We start from the raw sequence: 23205 nt of genomic DNA, 5'->3' as shown, positions 1-23205 counted from the left end.
TACATTCCGGGTGGGAGAAAACCGTGGACCCATCCCATCCCCTGTGCTTTGACGAGATTGCAGCCAAATGCAGCTTAATGGAGACATTCGCCAATCCACTCAGTTTGAGCGATGTCAGGTAACGTAGCACATCCCGAGGGGTCGCACGCAATGGCGTGACACCCTTCCCCCTCATATAACTCTTGAAGGGGTTCCACTTGCAGGCATAACTGCGTCTTGTCGACGCACGCCTACTGTTTAGTAAGATGTTGTTTAATAGTTGATTCTCCAAGCGGTCAGCTTGAGAGAGTGCACATCGGGGTGTAACACCTTTCCGTGTTCTCTTTGCAACAGGTTTGGAGCCTTGGGGAACTTGTGGAACACTGAATGAGACATTCCCAGAAGTGTGGCAAACCACGGCTGGCGCGGCCACCATGGGGCCAGAAGTATGCATTTCGTTTGGTCCCGCAATATCTGCGCAACCACACGGCCCATTAACGGCAGCGGGGGAAAAAGATATAACAGTCCCGTCTTCCAGGCCCGTTGAAAAGCATCCCCCAGGGATCCTTGGCCTATGCCCGCACGCGAACAATAATTGACACACTTTTTGTTGGCAACCGTGGCAAATAAGTCTGTCGATGGGACCCCCCAGATCTCGAACACCCTGTCGAGATACATCGGGTTGATTTCCCACTCGTGTCTTTGGTTGAAACTGATGTCCCTGCTGAGCCTGTCGGCCAAGCAGTTGTCTACACCCTTTATGTGTATTGCCACCGGGTGAATTGAATGTTGAATGCACCAGTCCCATATTTTTCTCGCAAGTAGGCAAAGAGACAGTGACACTGTCCCCCCTTGATGGTTGAGGTAGGCAATCGCCGTTGTGTTGTCTAACTCCAGCTGTACTGCTCGTCCCCTTATCATAGGTTCAAATGCCCTTAGGCCCTGGAACACAGCCAATAGCTCCAAGTAATTTATATGCTGAAGTCTCTGCAACTGGGTCCATGTCCCCTGCACGCATACGCTAGCGCAATGCGCACCCCAGCCCGCCATCGAGGCATCTGTCGTTATCCGGGAGGTGGGCTCCTTGGACACAAACTCGACTCCTTTGCCCAAATTGCCCATGTCTAGCCACCACCCCAGGCTGGCGAGGACATGTTGTGGTAATGTCAAGTGCATATTCTGGCCATCCACATTGGGTCGGAAGTTGTGGAGAAACCAATGCTGCAATGTGCGCATGCGGAGGCGTGTGTGTGACACCGTTGCGGTGCATGATGCCATCAAACCCAACATCCGCTGGATTTGAACCGCTGGCTGCCGTGGAGTCCTCTGAAAGTGATGTATGAGTTCGTGCATTTGGGTAATTCTTTCCGCAGGTAAGAACGCCCTGGCCAATTCCAAGTCCAGCACCGCTCCGATGAAGTTCACTCGAGTCATGGGTTCGAGTCTCGACTTCTTCCAATTCACATTGATGCCGAGGCACTCCAATAAGGCTAGCAGCATCTGCACTTGGCGGGTAAGTAAACTCCTGTCGTGGCTCACCACGAGCCAATCGTCTAAATACGGATACAGCCTCAAGCCCTGAGTTCATAGGTGGGCTACAACCACCGCCATCACCTTTATGAACACTCTGGGCGCAGTAGAAAGTCCAAATGGAAGCACCACATATTGATAGATCTGTGCCCCTACTGTAAACCGGAGGAACTTGCGGTGACTCTCCTGTATCCCGATATGAAAATAAGCGTCCTTGAGATCCAGAGTAACTGCCCACTGTTCGTTCACCAGCAGAGGCAGAATTCCCTGCAGCGTCACCATTCTGAATTTCCTGGTCCGAATGAAGAGGTTGAGCCCCCTCAGGTCCATTATGGCTCTTATTCCACCGTCTCTCTTTGGTATCTGAAAATACCGGGAATAGTAGCTGGTCAGTCTGTTCGCCCATTGCACCCGCGTGATCGCCTGTTTCTCCAGCAGCACCTTGACCTCCTCCCGCAACACCTCTGTGGCCGGCGTATAGACCAGTCCAGAGAAGGGAGGCCTTGTCTCGAACTCCAACGCATATCCAGTCTGCACTATTCTCAGTACCCACCGGTCGGATGTTATGTTGTGCCATGCTGGCGGACGGCTTGCCAGTTTGATGTTGATCCTGGCAACTACAGGGCCGATGTAGTGGGTCCTGGATTGTAGCGTTGGACTTAATTGGCTGCTGCAAAACTGATGCAGTGGACGAACAGTCCCGTCAAAAGCTCTTGCTGGAAGCGTCCTTGTCGCCTTGACGAGCTGTTTTTCCTTTTTGTTTTTGGTTAAAGCCCTTACCGCGTTGGTAAGGTCTGAATTGTTTTCGGTATTCTTTGCAGTCCCGATACCGATCACTCTTTCTCTGATAATAAGTGCGGCTCCTTGCAGTTGAGCTGGAACCGCTCGAAGGCACCATAAAGGTGCGGGCAGTGAATTTAGATTTTTTCAACGTCTCCACTGACGTGTCCGTGTCCTCATGGAATAAGCCTTTGCCGTCAAATGGCAAGGACTCGACTTTCTCCTTCATGTCTGTCTGCAGGGTTGCTGAGCGAAGCCACGCATGCCTGCGCAAGCTCACTGCCGTCACCATTGCTCTCGATTCCGTCTCCGACAAGTGTTTGAATGCGCTCAGTTGTTGGCGCGTTATTGCCGTTGTTCTTTCGTACACATCATTAAATCTCCATTGGAAGTCCTCCGGAGATAAAGAGGATGAATCCTGTAAGAGCGCATCCCAAAGTAAATGGTTATAGCGTGCCATACACGCCGCATAATTAGCAATACGAATTGCTAAACTGGAGGTGCTATAGATCTTTCGACCCATAACGTCCATTTTCCTCCCCTCTTTGTCAGCAGGCGTGGAATGACGGTGTCCACTCTTGGTGGATGAAGCGCAACTGACAACCAAGGAGTTCGGTATAGGATGACGTAACAGGTAAGAGTTCTCTCCTTCAGTCACCCTATACAGATTCTCAATGCGCTTGGAAGTCGGAGCCCCGACCCCCACTGAGTCCCATGCCACCTTCGCAGCCTTGTCTATCCCAGGAATCATGGTGAGGGCAACAGGATGCGAAGTCTTAGACTGCTTCATCATATTATAGACCGGGTCAGCAACGTCCGCATCCGGAGAGCTTACGTCCATGCCCAGGGCTTCAGCGATGTCCCTTATGAGGATATGGTAAGCTTTCAATTCCTCAGTTGGCGAGGTGGATAGTTTTGGTGGCACATCTGAAGGGGGGTCCGACCTACGACTGATATCATCTCTGTCAGAGGCCGGTCCCGACTCATCGTCCTCACTGTCATCAGAGGGTGAAGATGATGGTTCAGAAGGAGGAGGTGTTGCTTTCCTCTTTCTTTTCCCAGCAGGTTTTTCTGGCATCCTCGTCTGGACCACAGGTAACTGTGAATTCTCTGGAAGGTAGGTTTGAACTTGCACCAATGGTGTTTGTATAGGCAAGTTCACAGACGGCCCCTGATGGTCTGCATGCTCTGACTGCAGCAGCGGCTGAGCAAGTTGTCCAGCCTGCACAAAATTCCGCAGCCCTTGCACTGGTTGCATTTCTACCTGTGCCGCTTTCCAACGCAAGAACTCTGCATAATCATCCGGCACACCATGGCGGAAACCGCAGGAATGAGTTGGCTGCAGCATCGTAGAGCATCCGACATTGGTTCTTGGATCCTGGACCACTGCTGGTGTCAGTGAGGCAACATGAGGCAGATCAGCCAGCTCTCCACCTCCAGGACCCTCGTCTAAGCCTGTCGACAGGAAGCCGCGAAACGTCGCACCCGAGGGGGTACTCGAACTCGACTCCAGCAGTTCTCTAAGTCCGTCCCTGTGTGTAGCCAGACTTGGAGTCCTCGGCGTCGAGGGGGACTGTGCCAGCGTCAATGCCGGTGACAAAAGATGAGGAATCCTCCTCAATGTCGAAGCCGTCAACACCGACGAAGGAGTAGTGCTCACATTCAATATCTGCTCTGGCACCGTGGACGCTGACGGAGGAATGGCATACACCGCCTGGGCAGTTATGGGAGGCTCCGATGCCGAGACTTGCAAATGCCTCGACGCCGATATCGATGTCGATGTCGATTCCAATGTCGACGCCTGTCCCAGACTGCCTTGGTCCAATCTCGATGTCGACGCTGGTGTCGATGTCGAGACTAAAGTCGATGTCGAAGCCGAAATCATCCTGACCGTCGATACCGAAGGTGTCGACGTCGAGGCTGTAGGGGACTCAGCCAAGTCCACGTCGTAAATCTGTGCTGCCGTCGGTGAGGGAGTTCGATGGCGAGACTCCTCACGATGGCGACCTTCCCTCTCAGAAGCATGACGATCTCTATCCTTATGCTTCCGTCTTTTGGAAACCTCCTTTGGTTTCTTAAACAGAGTGTCAACAGCGGTTTTAGACTGCGTATCAGCAGACCCACTGGAACCCAATCCCGGGGAGCTTGGCGCACCGCACTCCTTCGACATCGAAGCTCCCGATGTCGATCCGGAACTCATCGACGCCGACGGACGAGGCGTTGGCGGTCGAAGTGCTTCCTCGTATAACGCAGCTCGAAGCCTGAGAGCTCTATTTTGTCTAGTTTGTTTTGAAAACGAGCAGCATATCTTACACGCCGCCGTGTTATGATTCTCTCCTAGGCACATCAAACAGGCGTCGTGATAATCAGTCGAAGGCAACTTTGCTCGACACTTTTCACACCGTTTGAATGTCTTCTTAGCTTCCATTGTCCAAATGCCGTTCCGAGTCAAATTCAGTAAACAATCTTAGGAACAAACAAAGCAGAGTCCGTAATCAAGTCCGTTCGCCGTTCCGAGTCAAAACTGTCCTGTACAAACTTCGAAGTTAGAATCAGAGTCCCAAAATCAAGTCCGTTGTTCGTTCAAAATCAAGTCCGTTCGCTCAGTAGAGAATAGTCAAACAGTCCGAAGTCAAATTTTTGATAACAATTGAGGAGCAACAGCCAAGAGGTGTAAGCGCTTTGGCGGTCAAGAGAAAACTGAAGGAGAGGCGCCCCAACCGTCGATTCTAACGGAAGCTGCAAGGCACGTGCAGACGGGCGGGGTGCGAAGAGGAGCTAGCTAGTCAGCCTGGGAGGTCCCTGCGCAGGCGCAGAAACCCAGTTCTTATGGATACAATGGATCACAATCCAGATCACCTACTGTGACCCTCTCCTACAGCCGTGCATTACCCTGTTTCCCCGAAAGTAAGACCTACCCCGAAAGTAAGACCTAGCAGTAATTTCTGATGTACCGCTAATTGCCCTAGTGCATTTTTTGGGGCTAAAATTAATATAAGACACTGTCTTATTTTCGGGAAAACACGGTACCAGGAAAATGGGGAGGGCTGGGTACACTGTCCTTCAGGGAAGCTTTTCCATGGTAAGTGGGTTCTCTCATCATTCCCATGAAGCTCATATATCTTTAAGTTCCCAATTTTGCAGCTACCGCAGAGGCTCAGTCTATATTCCGCCAACAGCTGTGGCTGTGAGTTACAGCATGCACATGACTCAAATGGTTTTCTTACCTGGGAGTAGCTGGAATCATCTACAGGACGAAAGACAAGCCTGTGTGAGGGCACATTGTCTGTCAGGGTCACTTTCTTGCTCACGTATGTTGCTGTCCGGTTCGGGTGGATTTTTTTGAGGAAGCTTTAAGATAACCAAAATCAGGGTGGCAGGGTGGAGTGGGGTGGGGTGAGGGGAAATGAACATTTAAGTTAACACACCTCACACTGGTAAATACACAGCTTCACTATTTCATTCTGTAGCCACAAACCCAAGCAGATTAAGGGCACTTGAGATTTTAATGGGCTTTCAAAGGGTTTTACTCTGTGCTAGATCTATCTTGTGGATATGCTAAATATTGTTTGGTTAAGTCAGTGAATCTCCACCAGAAAACAAGTCAGGTAGTAACATGGAACAAGTTAAAGGGTGTCACATTACTAGTTGCTACTGTCCAGAAGCCGCACTTTCCTGTTCAGTCATGGAGCTAAGCAGGCATCCTAAGTGCTAAATCATGGAGCTAATTACAGTCATGGAACTAATGAGGGGTGCGCATGGAACCGGTTGAGGCGGTTCAGTTCGAATTCAAACCAAATTTGAACTGAACCGCCTGTCCACGAGCTGGTTAGATCTGCAGAAGCCAGAACCAGGCCGCTGCCAGCCCACACTGCTGGGGCGGGGGGAAGCGCTGGCGAGGCTTAGAGGAGCTGCCACGCCGCCACTGCTGCACGAGCCAGTAAAGTGCCCTCTTGCTGCCCTCCCCTTAGAACATTTTTAAAGGGTTCCCCCACTCCTTTGCTTGTAAAGGGGAATCCTCACTGGATTCCTGAACCGAGTCGAAGCGGTCTGTATTGGTCCATTTCAGACTGGGTCAGGTCCAGTTCAAACTCGGACTGGCTGCCTTTGGAGGGCAGGGTGGGGGCTGGTCCAGTTTGAGTTCAAACTGGTCAAATTGGGCAAGTTCTAATCGAACCCGGCTCAATTTGAACTGGTTTGGCACACCAGCTAATTCATGGAGCTAATTGGAGCAATAACTGCCTTGGGATTGTTTCATGGAGCAATAAGGGCAGATTCCTCCGCATGCTGATGGAATGATGATCCAAGGGGGATCTCCAGTTTCAGAAGTTTTTGTAAAGTTCTGGCTTGAAACAATCCAGATTTCAACATTTTAAACAAATTTCAAAAATTCACCAAAAATCAGAAAATTACCCAAATTCTCTTCAAATTGACTACGGCGGGCCTGACCTCCTTCCTTGCATGTGTGGGGAGTTTCAAGGCTCTAGGCCCAACTGGTGAATGTTAGTTATTTTCTCCCCCCCCCCCGCATTCACCTCTATGGAGGAAAATCCAATCAAATTTTAAGTGGATTTCCAACCAGAACGTCCCAAGATATCAGGATGCTCTGGCATCCTGATATCTGACATACCCAGCGGGCAAAGAATCAGATTCTGAAAATTTCAGAATCAGATCAGGTCAGATTTGGATCGGATCAGACTTTTTAAAGCATGCACAAGCTTTTTGGATTTTAGTCTGCCTGAGCATAAAAGAGAATGGAGCTAAACACAGACTCTTCCAGGGGCTTAGTTTGGAACTTTGGTTCTTGCTGCTATTTTCTTCCATCCCCCACCCTCACTGCATGCCCTATCCCAATCCTATCCCACCCCCCTCAGCGCAAGCCCTATCCAATGTTTTAAATGATTTTAATTGTAAACTGCCCAGAGACGCATGTTATAGGCAGTATAAAAATATGTTAAATAATAAATAAATAAATAAATAACCACCTTGGGATTGTTTTTAATGAAAGGCGATATATAAATCTAACAATAAATAAAAATTACAGTCATGGAGCTAAGCAGGCAACCTAATTGCTCTGGAATTGGTACTGGCTTGAGTAACCAATCCTACCAGACCATTTCTCCCTCTTTAACCTTTGCAGTTTAGATGGGAGCAAGTAGTAATGTGACACCTTTTCACTTCTTCCATGTTACTACGTGACTTGTTTTCTGGTGGCGATGCACTGACTTAACCAAACAATAGTTTAGCATATTCACAAGAATATGTGGCCTCTTCCTATGCAGTAGGAACATAGCCTACTGCATAGGAAGGTCTATGATGGCCCCTTTCAGAACACAACCCACTGCGCAGAAAGATCAGTGATGGCCCCTTTGCATCACGGCCCACTTAAGAGATGTTTCTTTCATTTCTAACCTGCACTTGTTTTACTGTTGGTAATTTTTCTTTTGCATATTTGCTTGTGTTTAATGAGGTGAAATGCTCGTGAACCATCTCTTGTGCAAAAGCCACTATGGGGGAAAATGTGCAAAACATCCTCCAGGCTCCACTGTCAAGTACTCTTTCCAATCCTGGTTAAAGTAGTTAGGGTTTTTAAATCTGTGCCCCACCCCCACCCCGCTCCCCACCTTTGATAGCTGTTTCTGGGAATTCTCTCTGATGAATGTGGTAACCCTAATCTTGCCCAAGCCCCGACACACACACACCCCCGCCCACATATACTGCAGCCAGCACTGTCTGTCCTTCCTCCAAATTTACCAGCTGAGATGGGGGACTTCACCTCAGCTAGGCCGGTTTTGACAGGGTTTCTTTAGATTCCTTCAAAATGATGCACCAGATTCCAAGCCATACCCTGTAACTTTAGTTCAGTGGCATCATGGGACAAGCACAGTTGTAAAAGATACTGTGACAAGGAGAAAGGGGTTCCTGCCAGCGGATTTTATTCACTTTCCCTGGACGCGGTCTTGCCATTTAAGGTCATTTTTAATGGATTGTTACTTTCTGGGGGATTGTTCTGACAGAGAGTTTGTAGCTGTGATGAGGAAACGGCTGCAACCCGTGGCTGGTTTCTCAACTGATGAGGAAACCTGACAGACTCAGGCAGTGGGGATGGATTTCCCCACCAGTTGCTTCTAGAGAAAGAGCTACTTAGTTCAGAAGGGGAGAGTTTGGGCAAAAGAAGAAAGCCTACAACTGCCAGGAAAGTTATGAATAAAGGAAAAAAGGTCAAAATCACAGAACCCCTCAGTGATACACCAAGACTTAAAGGTATGATTTGGCTCACTCCCACCCCTGCCCACAGCAACGGCAGCAGCTGTAGCCAGAAGAATAATATTTAGCATCATATGGATAAATCTTGGAGCTGAAGCAAAAAGCGTTGGGTCTGGAAAGATCATTCAGGTGTACGAGAATGGAAACGTATTTCCACTCAGGAAAAGAAGAGGGTCTACCGAAGAGGAATTGTTTCAATTGTCGGCCTGGAAAAATGAAATGAGCTTATTATTGGGTCCTTTAAAAAAAATTGGGATGTCTATAAAGAGTTTCCCCACACTAGAAATATTGCTGTGTGAACTTATTGTGGAGCAGTTCTTTATAAAGGAATCCCCTTCGGCCGTTTTGTATGCCACAGCTAATTTACGGAGTGCTGAAAGGGTGGGTGGTAGAGTTGGCAGGCCATCAACCAGAGATGCTGGCTGATAGGAAAATTACTCAGCGTAGTCCAACTGGCCGACATGATGCCCACTTCTAACACCTCCTTTAGAATATGGGGGGCCACTGCTGCAAACCCAGAAGCAGTGACGTTGCTGTAGAGAATTGGTGGTAGTGCTAGCAGTGATAGATAGTTATTCCCCCTGAGCTACAATCCCATCCCCTAAAGGGAATAACTTACCATGTTCACGTGTAGTTGCCCATCCAAATGCAAACCAATGTGGACCCTATTAGTGGTGTGCACAGAACCGGCGCTTGCCAGTTCGAAGGTGGGGGGATCTCTTTAAGGACAAGGGTAGGGTGCTCTTATCCCTCCAGCTGCATTTCCCCCGCTGGTGCTGCCTTTTTAAATTGTCCGGTGGGGCAGCAGCGTACTTCCTTGCCGCCCCGGTGCCTCCTCGGACCGGAAGTGACCAGAAGTTGCCGCTGTGCGTCGTGATTTGCATGCGCATGTCGCCGGGGCAGCAAAGAGGTACTCTGCGTTGGTGGGGGGAAAATGCAGCGGGAGGGGTAAGAGCAGCCTCTCCCATCCTTAAAGAGACCCCACACACACCTTTGAACCGGACGAACCACCAGTCTTTTGAACCGGTTCGGAGGCCCATAAAGGGCCTCCGACCTGGTTCTGTGCACATCCCTAGACCCTACTTAGCAAAGAGGACAATTCGTGTTTGCTACCACAAGACCAGCTCTCCCCCTCCCCCCCAAGAACTGAGGAATAGAGGAACAGCAATGCAGTCAAGGGTTCCCCTGCCACGTTCCTCCCCCATCTTCCATCTCTCCTCCTCCAAGTCAGCTGTAGGACAAAACTGGGAGAAGCCCAGGAAGGAACCTGCACAACCACTTACCCTGACATCATGTCTTCGAGTGACGTGAAAGATTCCTTCAGCTTCTTCAGTTGAGTCTGGATATGCACAGCCCCTTCCGGAGAAGTATTTTCCACAACCAATTGTCCATTGGCTTCCACAAGTTGTAACTGAATCTCTCTGTCTGGGAACTCAGTTTGCAGCCTCTGAAATGCAAACAGACCAACAGGCACAGAGACACATGAGACACCTCTCATTTCTGAAAACTGTTTGGGAGCAGATCCATAAGAACACAGGAAGCTGCCATATACCGAGTCAGACTAACGATCCATCCAGCTCAGTACTGTCTACACCAGGCCTGCTCAACTTAGGCCTCCCAGCTGTTTTTGGACTACAACTCCCAGAATCCCCAGCCACAGTGGCCAATAGCCAGGGTTTATGGGAGTTGTAGGCCAACATCTGCAGGAGAGCCAAAGTTGAGCAGCCCTGGTCTACACTGACTGGCAGCGGCTCTCCAGGGTTTCAGGCAGGGGTCTTTCCCCTACTTGGAGATGCCAGGAATTGAACCCGGCACCTTCTGCATGCAAAGTGGATGCTTTACCACTGAGCCATGGCTCCACCCTGGCCCCATCCCCATAGAAACATGGGAAGCTGCCATATACTGAGTCAGACCATTGGTCCATCTAGCTCAGTATTGTCTACACAGATTGGCAGCAGCTTCTCTAAGGTTGCAGGCAGGAATCTCTCTCAGCCCGATCTTGGAGTTGCCAGGGAAGGAACTTGGAACCTTCTGCATGCAAGCATGCAGGTGCTCTTCCCAGAGTGACCACATCTCCTGAGGGGAATCCCTTACAGTGCTCACACATGTAGTCTCCCATTCAAATGCAACCAGGGTGGACCCTGCTTAGCAAAGGAGACAATTCATGCTTGCTACCAGAAGACCAGGTTTTGTAAGAGAATGAAAAATAAAACTATTATTGTCCAATAACAACTGAGTGACCTGGACGTTTCCACCCTCAGAATGACCACGAGAAGTGACAGTTGGGAGCCCTTTCAATATTCATCCACTGCACAATTCCATAATGGCATCACCGGGGAAGAAATATCCCTCACCTCCAAATCCGAAGACCTGTTGTTCGTTTTCCATCCCCCATTGGCATCCCGATAGGATTCCAGCTTCTGCCTGGTCACCAGAAGCCACTGCTGGAGGTCTGACAATTGGTCATTAAATGTCCAGTGTTTTTGAACGTGCTGCTTACTCTGTGCTCTCATGTTCTGAAACACAAAACGCAGAAGAACCAAGGGACATCAGCAATGGAACATGATCGATCAGCAGTTGTCTTATTTAGATATCAGCAGTAAATGCCACAGTAGATAGCAGTTTTCAAACTTTCTAACTTCAGGGAACCATTTCCACTTCGCTCGTCTGCTGAGGAAACCCTTCCCTACCAATACACAAAAGGAGACTCCAATTATCTTGATGAAAGCTGCACGTGTTCCCAAAGGGTCCATGCTCACAGCGGTAGTATCCCTGCTTCTTAAGCACGGGTGCCTGCGCACGGGGAAGGCAATTTTTGTTGATCTTCCCTTGCCCCAGCAGTACTCTGAACGGCGCACAATTATGTCCCTGAGGGCTGTGCAACCCTCAAGGTCATAACTGCACACTCCTCAAATTGCTTTTGGAGGAAGAGGACAGCAGCAAAAATTGTGCCCCCCCCCCCCCCGCGCAAGTACCCATGCTTCAGATGTGGGGGTGCTACCTCTATGGGAATGCATCCTTTGGCAGGAAATCAAGATGCCAGCCAGTAAGGCCTCAGGCCGCACTGTCCATGGTTACAGTGTTTATCTGTGGAGACGAGTACTGTACCCCTGGAGAGATTCTTCCTGTGATCGGAACACTTGGGACCTCCAGCATTCCACATCCCAGAGAGATGTCTCTGCTGGCAAGTGCTGTAATTGCGGACAGCCATTGTGGTGATGGTTCCAGTCTTGTGTAACTTACTGGTTTTGGACTACAACTTCCATCATCCCCAGTCACAATGGCCAAAGGCCAGGGATGATGGGAACTGTAGTTAAAAAAACAAGGTTACCAAAGACTGCTGTACGTAAGTACAATGTCCCCAGATCCCTTAATGACTGAACAAGGCTACTATTTCTATTTTATTAGCAGAAAACACTCCTAAACATTGCATATCTAAACCTGGCCACATGGTGGCACCTTATGAATGAAAATACACAATGAGAATGTCTAGTTCCTTCTGCATCTGATAAATTAAGGTGCAGGCTATGAAAGATAAATGCTTTTAAACACCCTTATTTATTTTGTGCTGCAGGGCTTGCTTTTCCTGGGAATGAAAACAAATACTAATCCTCATCTATGCTTTATGACGACAACCCAATTCCCTTATAACATACCGAATTGCAACCACATCTGTGCAAGGTCTTTATTGAGACTTGGATGTCTTCATTCAGTTCAAGGGATACTCATAAGACATGTGGCCCTTTTATGGTTTCCGCCTACTCCATGGAGCAGACAAGGGGAATCATGGCTTCAGGGTAGGTAGTACAATCCACAAGAGGAAATGTTGTCCAATCCCTGAGCTGTGTGATGCTTCTCATCATTGCCTGACATGCCTCAGCAGCACACTCCGCTGCTCTTCTGATTAGTGAGTAGGGGTCAGTCCATGCATTGCTTGATCACTTCTGCTATGTTTAGCTGTGTTGGGAGTCTAGTTACTTAACTAGTTTACTAGTGAAATACGTTAGGATAGAAAAGACCTATCTCTGTCTAAAGGCTACATAATGAATAGGGAGGGAGAGAGGTTTCCATCTTCTCTCTAGGAGGAAAAAGAAGACGACTGACTCACTGCAGGAAGTACCTGAGGAGTCAAGGCAGGGGTCATAGAGAAGAGGCAAAGCAGGGACAGGTAAGGAGACCCTCACTAGCTACCTCTACTCCCAATCCCCTTAGTGGTCATTAGGATAGTTGGTGCAAAAGGTCGCTGCACTGGAATTCCATCTCCAACAAGCACGGCTGCATTTAGTACAACTGCACAAATGCTTTGTTGCCACCCTCATGTCATGGTGTGCAGAACTGTATTTACCAGAATCCAAGGCTAGGTTTTTCCCAAGTTCTTTGATGTTAGTAATCAGGGGGTCGTGTTAAATTCAGAGTCCTCTTCCTTTCAGGTAAATACAGTATAACCTGTATCTAACCTGTATTTTTAAAGGGGCTGTCTTAAATTCAGAGCTGCCCAAGAAAGGAAAGCGGACCCAGATTGCTTGTGCAGAGAGGTCTACCAGTGTGTGGTGCCTGGAGATCATAATTTTGTCTCTGCAAGAGGCACCCCGCAGCATCTCAGCACCAGCACTGGACCCTCCAGTGTGGTGACTGCCTCGTGCAGCATCACACAGGCTGGTAGCCGCTGCTGGGACCTCCATTTTAAGGGTCATACACTGCCAAACCAGCATGCACTGTATATGGTGGTGTGTTCAGAGCTGCCTTCCCCAACAAAGATGTTTGATGTTTACAGCCACATTAAGGTAAAGTGTGCTGTCAAGTCAATTTCGACGCCTGGCGCCCAGAGTGCCCTGTGGTTGTCTTTTGGTAGAATCACGGGTGGGGGTGGTTACCATTGCCTCCTCCCGCACAGTCTGAGATGATGCCTTTCAGCATCTTCCTATATCGCTGCTGCCTGAAACATACCAGTGGGGATTTGAACCAGCAACCTTCAGCTTGTTAGTCAAGCATTTCCCCACTGTGCCACATTAGTCCTTCTTTAAAGCCTGGCCCATATTCCAGCACAAAAGTTTATTGTCTTTAGATTTGAAAGCAACATTGCCAGTTTATTGCTGTGTGTCTTGTGATAGTGTGTGTGTAGTGTTATTCATGAACAAATCAATTCCTGGAGTAACTTTGCTTGCATGAGGGCAACTAAATTCATTTTTAGTTGTCATAATGCTGCAATAAACTGTTGTGATGATCTAGCCCCAAGATCCTCTGCACCATAATGTGCAAACTGACAGATTGATCCCCGAAGCAATGAGGACTGAAAAACGCATGGAAACACAAAGATGGAGTTTGCGCCCTCAGCCTCACAGCACCTGTTGGCAACTTATAACAAGAAGTGTTCATTTTTCAAAGGGTCTTTCATAAGAACCTTCTGCTCCAACTACCAGTTGCCTTGGAATTGCAGAGCGGAAGGGAAACATGTGGTGTCCTCTGCCCTTAAACCGGAGCCTGGCAAAGAGAGTGAGTGTGTGTGTGTGTGTGTGTGTGTGTGTGTGCGCGCGCGCAGATCTTGGCCAACATGATGGACAGCCCTGTGTCTAAATTAGGGACCCATTGGGGCTCCTGCACAACTTTATTTATTTATTTATTGTTTATTGTTACATTTATCTCCCGCTCTTCGTCCAAGGAGCCCAGAGCAGTGTACTACATACTTGAGTTTCTCTTTCACAACAACCCTGTGAAGTAGGCTAGGCTGAGAGAGAAGTGACTGGCCCAGAGTCACCCAGCTAGTTTCATGGCTTAATGGGGATTTGAACTCGGGTCTCCCCGGTCCTAGTCCAGCACTCTAACTACTACACTACGCTGGCTCTCTTGAAAGGCAGTCCAAACTTAAACTTGCAGAATGACTTGGAAATGATGGAAAGAACAATGCATAATTGCTCAGGCACGGGTTCAAGTCATTCTGCAGCTGCTCTGTCATGTTACACCATTAGGGCCATCCCCCAGCCCTAGGGGTTGGGGAAACAGCTCAGTGGAAGAACATCTGCAGGTTTGCATGCCAAAGGTTCCAAGTTCCCTCCCTGGCACCTCCAAGATAGGGCTGAAAGAGGCGCCTGCCTGCAACCTCAGAGAAGCCACTGCCAGTCTATGAAGATCAGGCCTCCTGAACTACCACTCCCATAAGCCCCAGCCACAGGGGCCAATAGCCAGGGATTATGGGAACTGTAGGCCAACATCTGCAGGAGGGCCGAAGTTGAGCAGCACTGGTGTAGACAACACTGAGCTAGATGGACCAATAATCTGACTCAGGAGAAGGCAGCTTCCTATGTTCCTTTAAAGTTGTGCAGCAGCTCCCAAATGCCAATGTAGGCCTGCCCATCATGCCAGCCCTTATGTTCAAAGTGACCGCCAAACATTAGTGCAAATCTCAAGTTACCTCCAGAGACCTCTTCAGCATCTGGTAGTCGGAGGAAAGCTGCTTTATTCTGTGTATCCGTCCAGGGTCAGAATGAACAAGTTTTTCCAGTTCTTCCAGTTGAAGTCCACACTCTGCCAGGTCTTCTTGGATGTTCTATCGAAGAAAACAAAACATTGAGCAATGTACTGGGCAAGATGCCACCCAAGGAGTCAACAATGCACACCAAGACACCAAAGGGGAACACCATGTGATATGTGTACCATGTGATAGGGAGTAGGAGAAGTTATCAGGCAGAAGTTCTCAAACTTGGGTCCCCCGATGTTGTTGGACTACAACTCCCATTATCCCAAACCACAATGGTCTTTGGTCAAACCACAATGGTCAACAACATTGGGGGGCCCAAGTTTGAGAACTCCTGCTTTACAGTACCATGGTGCTATATTACTACAATCTGGTTATGATGACATACCTGGAAATGGAATCTCCTAAATATGCCACTGACCTGTAGCCTTTGCAGGCGGGCTTCTTTACCCACCAGATCAGGCAGTGGCTCCTTTTCTGCATCTAATTTGGCTCTGATCGCAGACAGTTTCTTCTGCAAAGGTTCAAAGATTGCATCAAAGTCTTTGTGCTGGGAGACCAAAGCCTAAACACAAAGAGAGAGGGGGGAAAGACATTTTCATGCAAATCCTATTGGCACTGATTGTCTTCCTCCTTCATTCAGCAGAATTCACAACACAACTGGTTGAGTGAATCCACATTCAAACAACAAAAGATGTTGGGTCTGAAAATCCACAGCTAATCCACTGGTTGACTACTGTTAACCTCCTCACCTGTAACCTGCTTTTCCTTTGAAGTAGATCTTTGTGTAGGCGCTCTGTTTCCTTTGCAGCATCAGCTACCTCAGCCAAGAAAGACTTTGTTCTATCCTCATCAAAGATGCTATTCAGGAAATCCTTTTTCAACTGTAACATCAGGAGCTGTTCCTTAAAGCGGGAGCTCTCAGCCAGAAATGCCTGTGGGAAGGACACATTATCCATTGCATTGGTTCTCAAGCTGTGTTCTGCAGAACACAAGAGTTTCTTGGAAATTTATCAGGGGTTCGTCAACGAAAAAGTCAATAATGGCAGATAAAGTCTCCCCGCAGGATGTGTTGGCCACGATGATTGATTTTCCCTTGAAATGCACAGGTCCTGTGGTATGTAGGGTGTGTTCTGAAGGATATGTTGAGTTTATGTGTATCCACATTGAAGCCCAAAAGGCCAGCATCCCCATGTGAATTTAGTGTGCGTCCTGGAACATTACCCCAGAATCCTCTACAACTTGCAGTGATTTTGTGGTAGACCCCAGGAGATCCTCCTAAAGCAGACGTGGAAAGGTTTATCTGGAGATCGTGCAAAACTCACAGATCTACTACTACTACAATAACAAAGGCTAAGCACGAGCAATCAAAACCACAGATATATGGGAAACTGTCTCCATCAATAGCTGTTGATGGAAACTGGCTCTTTCAGAGGAAGAAACAAGAGAGAATGAAGCCCTCCTATCAAACTGGCCAGACCCCTTTGGATTCTTCCCTGTCAGAACTATCGCCATCTATAGCCACTCCAACTAAGTGCATCAGTGGGAGATGTGAGATAATGGCCTTCTCCACACTATGGAATCTTCCCCGATGAGTCTTATTCCCACAGGTGAAATGTATGCAGGACATCCTCTTCCAGGTCTACTTGGGAGTCAACAATCTGGTAGCATGTCCTGCAGTTGTAAGGCAATCATAGGCTCTTCCAGATGGTAATTTATTTCAACTTCAGTGCAAATGTTGATGGGAGATGTAATGAGTCATCCATATTATATCCAAATACATCCCATAAGTTCTTAGTCCTATGGGCGGCCAGTGGGTGAAAAAGCCATGGCTTTTTCAAGTAAGACCAAGGGAAGTACTGGGAAAAAACATAGATTGCCAGCAGATGGCGCTAAGAATTTGGCTCATCACCTTTCCCATTGAAATCTGCACTGAGGTTAGAAAAAGTCACGGTCTGGCACCAAAGCAAAGTGCTACCTCAAGCAGCAACAAAATACAGATCTCGTGCTGAAGAGTGACATGAATTGCAATTACCTTTTAGATAAATTGTGTGTGTGTCAGCGCACAGATACAAACAAGAGAGCAAGTGTGTTGAGACCCAGCCAGTGTATCATATCTGACAGGACTGAAGATATGTTGGGAGCAGAACAAATAAACATGTTTTAATCCAAAAGATCTGCCTCACACATGAAAATGAAAAACGTAAAATGTGTTCTGATGTGCTGTGCAATGATATAGTCCTCCCCTTCTTTCAACCTCCTCTCTTCCTAGCCATGCCAGTTTCCAACACTCCATTCCACACTCCCGACATTCCATCCTTTGGCTGGTTTGGAAGATACTTTGTCCTCCATCTCCGCACCATGTGACAAAGGTAGTGAGCATTCCATGGGAATGCTACCCAGCCTCCCCTCTGACTAGTGCTAAGGCACTGTTCTGTAATCATATGGGGATGCTGTTCATTTATATTGCCACCTCTATGCACGCTACAGATACTTTGCAGTACTGGCAGTGCATATAAAGAGATGATTCAGGTGAAACATACCCCCACAGGATCCAAGACTGGTGACCTCAGAAGGGAGAACAACACACACACACTTCCTTGTCACATGGGGCGGTGTCAATGGACAATGTATCATCCAAAGCCAGCCTGCTCTCTTGTGTGACCGAGAAAGAGAACTACACAGATAACAAGCCTGTTCTCATAACCACAGATTCCTGGACAGAAGGGGGGTTAGTCCAGGGATCCGTGGTCGTCCGAGGCACCAGGAATCTTCCCAACTCAGCAGCTCCGTACCTGGGTAGCCCAGATCCGCTACTTGGATTAAAAGTGAAGTAGGACACAAAGAGAGCCATCTGACATTTTTCTTTTGTTTGTCTGTGTTTTACAGTACTCCCAGAAGCGGGTGGCCATGTTTACCAAAGAGTGTTGTGGCTTGCAGGGCCAGGCAGAGTGGAGCTGCTGCAGTACTGAGGGCTGCCTCTCCACTGCTCGTGCATTGCATTGTGGGATACTGGAGAACCCAGCTCGGGTTTTCTTCCCTCATGGAGCATGCAGCAATCCAATTGTAAGTAAACCCAACTGGGGGCTTGGGTCATCAGGGAGGCATGAGGTTTGAGCATGCCGCCTCTCCAGCCCAAACCCATAGGGTCGTCAGAATGGGCTCAATGACTAGTTCAATTCTTAATAGTTGTAGTTATTAGGATCCCCAGGGATAGGGAACAGAGGTGGCCTCTACCTTGCTGGTGTTTCTGAGTGCAACCCCTTACTCTGTCCCATACAAGTGAATGGCAGCTGTTTGGGGAACAGTAAAGTGCTGCACTTAGGGACATTGCAGCAGTAAAGGTAAAACCTGGCCCAGGCATTGGTGATGGGGATTCTTGGGTGGCTGAGGGAAGAGAGGGATACATGCACCATGGACACTAGAAAAGCAGATGAACTAAGGCAAGACACTGCAGAACAGCAGGAATTAGCAGACGGAATTTCAATAGCTATCTCAAAACCTGTAGGAACCGGTAGAGAGTTTGATGAGGATGAACCCATGGTTGAACATGAAGAACTAGAGAAGGAAAAATTGGACAAAAACTTGCTGGAGATCAGTGATCCTGAGACAGTTCCACCACTCAGCGTGCCCTCAATATCGATACCCTCAAAGCCAACTATTAAGAAGAGCAAGAGGACAATGGCATGAAAGAGCTAGTTAATTTCTATGGGTGCTTAGTTAATTTCATAGGGACATAGGAAGCTTGTACTGAGTCAGACCATTGGTCCATCTAGCTTAGTATTGTCTACACAGACTGGCAGTGGCTTCTCCAAGGTTGTAGGCAGGAGTTTCTCTCAGCCCTATCAGTGCTATTACTTTTATATTGCTTTATTTGTTTTATTAATTTGGTGAACCACCCTGAGCAGTATTGCACTGGAGAGGCAGGGTATAAATACTTCAATCAATCACTCAATCAAAGTCTTAATCAGGGCTGAAGTAAATGATCTCCAGTGGCAACTTTAAGTTCGAAATTGGGGGATGTGAATTTTCAGGGAAAGCAAACCTCTCTTTGAAAGGTCTATGGCAAGGCTTAATGTTGGCAACAGCAGTGCCCCTCCTGGTGGCTGTCATTTATCCTCCCCAAGTAGGCCCTGGATGTAGTCTCATTCTGGGGCATTCTGGGTGAAAAATGGCTGCCGCAAGAGGAGCTCTGCTGTCATGGCTGGTGGCAGTGGCAATTTAAAAAAGGTAAAAACAAAACAAAAAAACAGTGTTCCCTCTAAGGTGTGCATGTGCTCACAAGTTTTTTGAGGTCTGCTTAGTTAGTTTTGGATCCCACTCAGATTGAATCAGGAAGGCCCCATTTTGAATGCACGTGAGCACACACTGCCTTGATACTGCTGCCACCCAGAACAAAACTCATGCCGCACACTGATGAAAAAGATTAGAGGAACACTGGTTGCCACTCTGCTAAGTCCCCCAAAACCTTTCAGATATCTTCGCTCCCTCCCCAAATGCTCCCCCAAATGGCTGCTCCAAATGTGCAGTTTCCATACGAAGCGGTAAGTTGGAGGGGCATTTTTATGCCGTCCAAGCTGCACACGGAGAGCCCAGAGAGATGCACTCTCCTGCCAGGGGTCTTCACAGTCCGCAAATTCAACTGTCACAATTACTTTGCTAGTTAAACACGCATATTATTTCCTGTTGAAACAGAGAGCCCCCTTCTAAACTGGGGCGGTTTGGCAGCTGGAGAAATGCAAAGAAGTCAGCACAGCTCTGGGTGCGTGCGTGCGTGCGTGTGGGCGGATAAGCATGAAGCTTCCCAACATCTCAGCGACTCGCTGTCACCTCAGTCTGAAGCAAGAAAGCATCTGTCAGGGCAGGGTCAGAAACATTTGCTGTGGTGTCCAGGAACCTCTGCACGGATGGCTTCCACAGCTGGAACTCCCTCAGTGGGTTCTGAAAGCGCTGCCTCAGTTCTGTTTCAGCCTCCGTGCTCATTTTAAAAGTCTTCCCCTTCAGGCTGCAAAAATAAGCAAAGGACAACGCCATGGGGCTTTAAACCGGAGGGGGGGAAACCCACTTCTCCTTTTCAATGAAGGGCATATTGTCTCTGCCTCTTTATTTTGCTCTTCTAACACAACATATCTCAGTGTTCCTTTCATACATCCCCATCTTCTTTCCCTTAGGCAGCTGCCTCTGCTCGTCAAATGATCAACAACCCCCTTTTTTAGATACCAAGACACACGTTCCTTTCTACTGCACCTGCCATGGAGAATTACCCAAGGCTGGCCCTGGAACTGGGCTTCTCAAACGACCTCTCAAGCATGCTCATGATTTATGCATCCATCAGCTATAAGATTAACTGTAGCAGACGTAGCGGATACAAGGGCATAATCCAGCAAATGCTGGCCACGAGTAAGCCCTGTCACAAGCAACAACGCAGCTCTTCGAGCACAGTCCGGAAAGAAACTGTTCTCGCGTGAGCTTTGTGTATTTAGATGATTTTTAACCCAATCGGGATTCTCAAAACAGGACACAAACTGGAAATTAAACACAACACAAAAATATAAAGCAGCAATTTAAAAACAACAACAACCAGGCACTTCAGTGGGGTGGTTTTCAGTGGGAAACTGGGACACAGTGTGAGGCCTCCTCCACCATTACGACTAGGTTCTACCCAACCCCACAGCTGTGACAAAACATTCCTACAGGGAAGCATTCAAGCATGCAAAAAGCATTCCTACAAGGAAGCTCACCTAGGAACAGAAAAAGCTGCCTTACAGAAGGTCAGCCTATTGGTCTCTCTAGCTCATTATTGTCTGCACAGACTGGCAGCAGTTCTCTAAGGTTTCAGGCAGGAGTCTTTCCCAGGCCTCCCTGGACAAGCTGCCAGGGAAGGAACCTGGGACCATCTGCATGCAAGGTAGGTCCTCTGCCACTGAGCTGTGGCCACATCTTACTTCTAAAGCATGCAGATGCATGCTTGTGTGGTTTGGCCTTCCATCTGTAAAAGAGCATCCATTCCCCCCCAAGAATGCAGCATCCGTCTGGAGCCCTCTACCTGAGCCCTAGGATTCTTCTTCCAGCTAGCTGTAAAAGGCAAACCTGTTTCTCCCTTGGTGGCTACTCCAGACGGTTTTGCTACTCCGGGCTGCTTATCTCTCTGCTCCAGTGGCAGAACACTTTTCTCAGCCTTCCCTGGCACTAGATAAGCTCTGGCTGGCAGGAGCTACTATCCTTAAAGGGCCTTTTGTGAAACATCATCTAGTCATTAATGTTCATTGCAGAAACATCTTTCGCTGTTAGCTAAACGAGTGGCTAGAGCAAAGATAATCTTCTATGCCAGGGATTCTCAAACTTAGCTCCCCCAGATGTTGGACGGCAAATTCCGTCATCCCTAGCCATTGTGGCTGAGGATGATGGGAGTTGTAGTCCAACAACATCTGGGGACCCATATTTGAGAACCCCTGCTCTATGCAATGGCGTTCTTGTTTCAATATTTATAAAATAACACACAAATTACTTTATGCTTAAGGCAATTTGAGGGGGAAAGGGGCCCTTTGCAGATCTCTCTTCAATTCCAACGGCATGACTATGAGATTACCACACCCTGAAAAGAAGCAAAGCTTTTGGAACAAGTTAGCAACACTTTCTCGTCTCTGCCGTGGCAATTTTTCAAACTTTCCATTCTTGCCATTTCACACTGGAAAGAATCCCAGATTGCTTCTAAAGTCTGAACTGCTGATTTCCCTGAAACAATTTAATTCACACCAACCTCTTTCAGCTTGCCAACATGCTCTGCAATTGACATAAGAAAGCCAGCTCTTCAGATGCAATCAGAACACACACTTGCCTTTGCCCAGATGGTCCCCCTTTCTCTAGCTATGCAGGAGTTGAGCAATGGCTCTTTGCTTCCTGATTCTAGTTAGCCTGGAAGCGGAAATCCTTTGCCAAAGCTCAGAGGGGGAGAGAGAGAAAGAAAGAGACTGGCAGGCTGGATTTGTTGCCTGCCTATCCCAGCTGAACATACCCAGGAAAGAGGAAGTTCATAATTTGAAGGAGGGAGTAGAAGCCCACCCAGAAAACCACAAGGAAGTGAAACCAGGAAAACAAAAAATGGAGAAAAGATCAGTGTGCAGGCATGTAATAGTTCATTCCCCACACTGCTGCTACTTGCATAATGTTTGGGTCCAAACATGACATGCACAGAACCAAATAACAGAAAGTTTCAAACAATGCAAGCACAAACAAGCAGCCCAGCCCTAGAGATGAGTTTTATGTGCAGAAGCACAAACAGTGGCTGACATACAGTGCAAGGCAATGCGGGCAGCAGGAGCCTCGCCCACACTGCTGCTGTTGGAGATGAACTTCCAGTGCATCGAACTTTTGCACCAACTGTCCTCCTAATGACCACTAGGGGCATTGGGAGTAGAGACAGTGAGTGAGGGTCTCCCTATCTGTCCCTATTCTATGACCCCTGAACTGACCCTGCAGCACTTCCTGTGCTGAGCAACAATCCTTCCTTTCCTCCTAAAGAGCAGATGGAAACATCTCTCTCTCTCCTTACCTATCCACTATGTAGTCCTTTTAGATTAGAGATAGGTCTTTCCTATCTAAGGGTATTTAACCAATAAATGTTTAGTGTTTAGTCATACAAGGATCTCCATGTGTTATCTCTAAATAGCTGCAATATCCAAACCATCCTCTGCTACCTACTCTGTAACTTGAGTGTGTGCTCATTCCTTAGTGCTCTGCTGTTTTACCTATTGTGGGTAAAAATCAACAACCTCTAACAGCTGCATGTGTGCAAACAGCATCAAGAGTTGCTCCACAGGGCAGCTCCACTGCAGTGTAAGGTTGTGCAAAGGGAACTTCACACTGTAAACTTGATGGGCTGATTCACACAATTGTTCAAATTTAAGTTTAATGTGGGATACCAACATTGGCACAGTTGTGTGGTCCCATGCCAAGGTGGTTTATACCCCAAGATTCCCACCTTGATATGGGTTCACACAATCACACAAATGTTGGTAACCCACATTAAAACAGTTGTGTGACCGAGGCCTATATGTTTTAAAGGGAATCGCGCAATTGTGCAGCGTCAAAAATCCCTGTGCTTTCATGCAGCTACGAATATTTCTTGCACTAGTGCATCTTTGATTATTGTGCAAGTGGACCATCAGGCTGTCGGC

The 23205-nt window shown here is 47.9% G+C and overlaps 1 protein-coding gene across 3 annotated transcripts in view; it reads right to left on the bottom strand.

The window, feature by feature from the left end:
* Positions 1-23205, bottom strand: part of SYNE3 (spectrin repeat containing nuclear envelope family member 3) — a 134571-nt gene that overhangs the window by 28669 nt on the left and 82697 nt on the right. For all 3 annotated transcript variants that reach the window (XM_053285998.1, XM_053286001.1, XM_053285999.1), the window contains 7 exons: positions 19859-20033; positions 15781-15963; positions 15450-15593; positions 14966-15100; positions 10911-11072; positions 9840-10003; positions 5517-5640 (listed from right to left, as the gene is read on the bottom strand). In XM_053285998.1, the coding sequence (XP_053141973.1) occupies positions 5517-5640; positions 9840-10003; positions 10911-11072; positions 14966-15100; positions 15450-15593; positions 15781-15963; positions 19859-20033 (1087 nt within the window). The remainder of the gene's footprint in view (positions 1-5516; positions 5641-9839; positions 10004-10910; positions 11073-14965; positions 15101-15449; positions 15594-15780; positions 15964-19858; positions 20034-23205) is intronic.

Source organism: Hemicordylus capensis, chromosome 1 (genome assembly GCF_027244095.1).
Source record: "Hemicordylus capensis ecotype Gifberg chromosome 1, rHemCap1.1.pri, whole genome shotgun sequence".
Lineage (NCBI taxonomy): Eukaryota > Metazoa > Chordata > Lepidosauria > Squamata > Cordylidae > Hemicordylus > Hemicordylus capensis.
The sequence above is the reverse complement of the archived record's forward strand: the minus strand, read 5'-3'. Positions and strand labels throughout refer to the sequence as shown.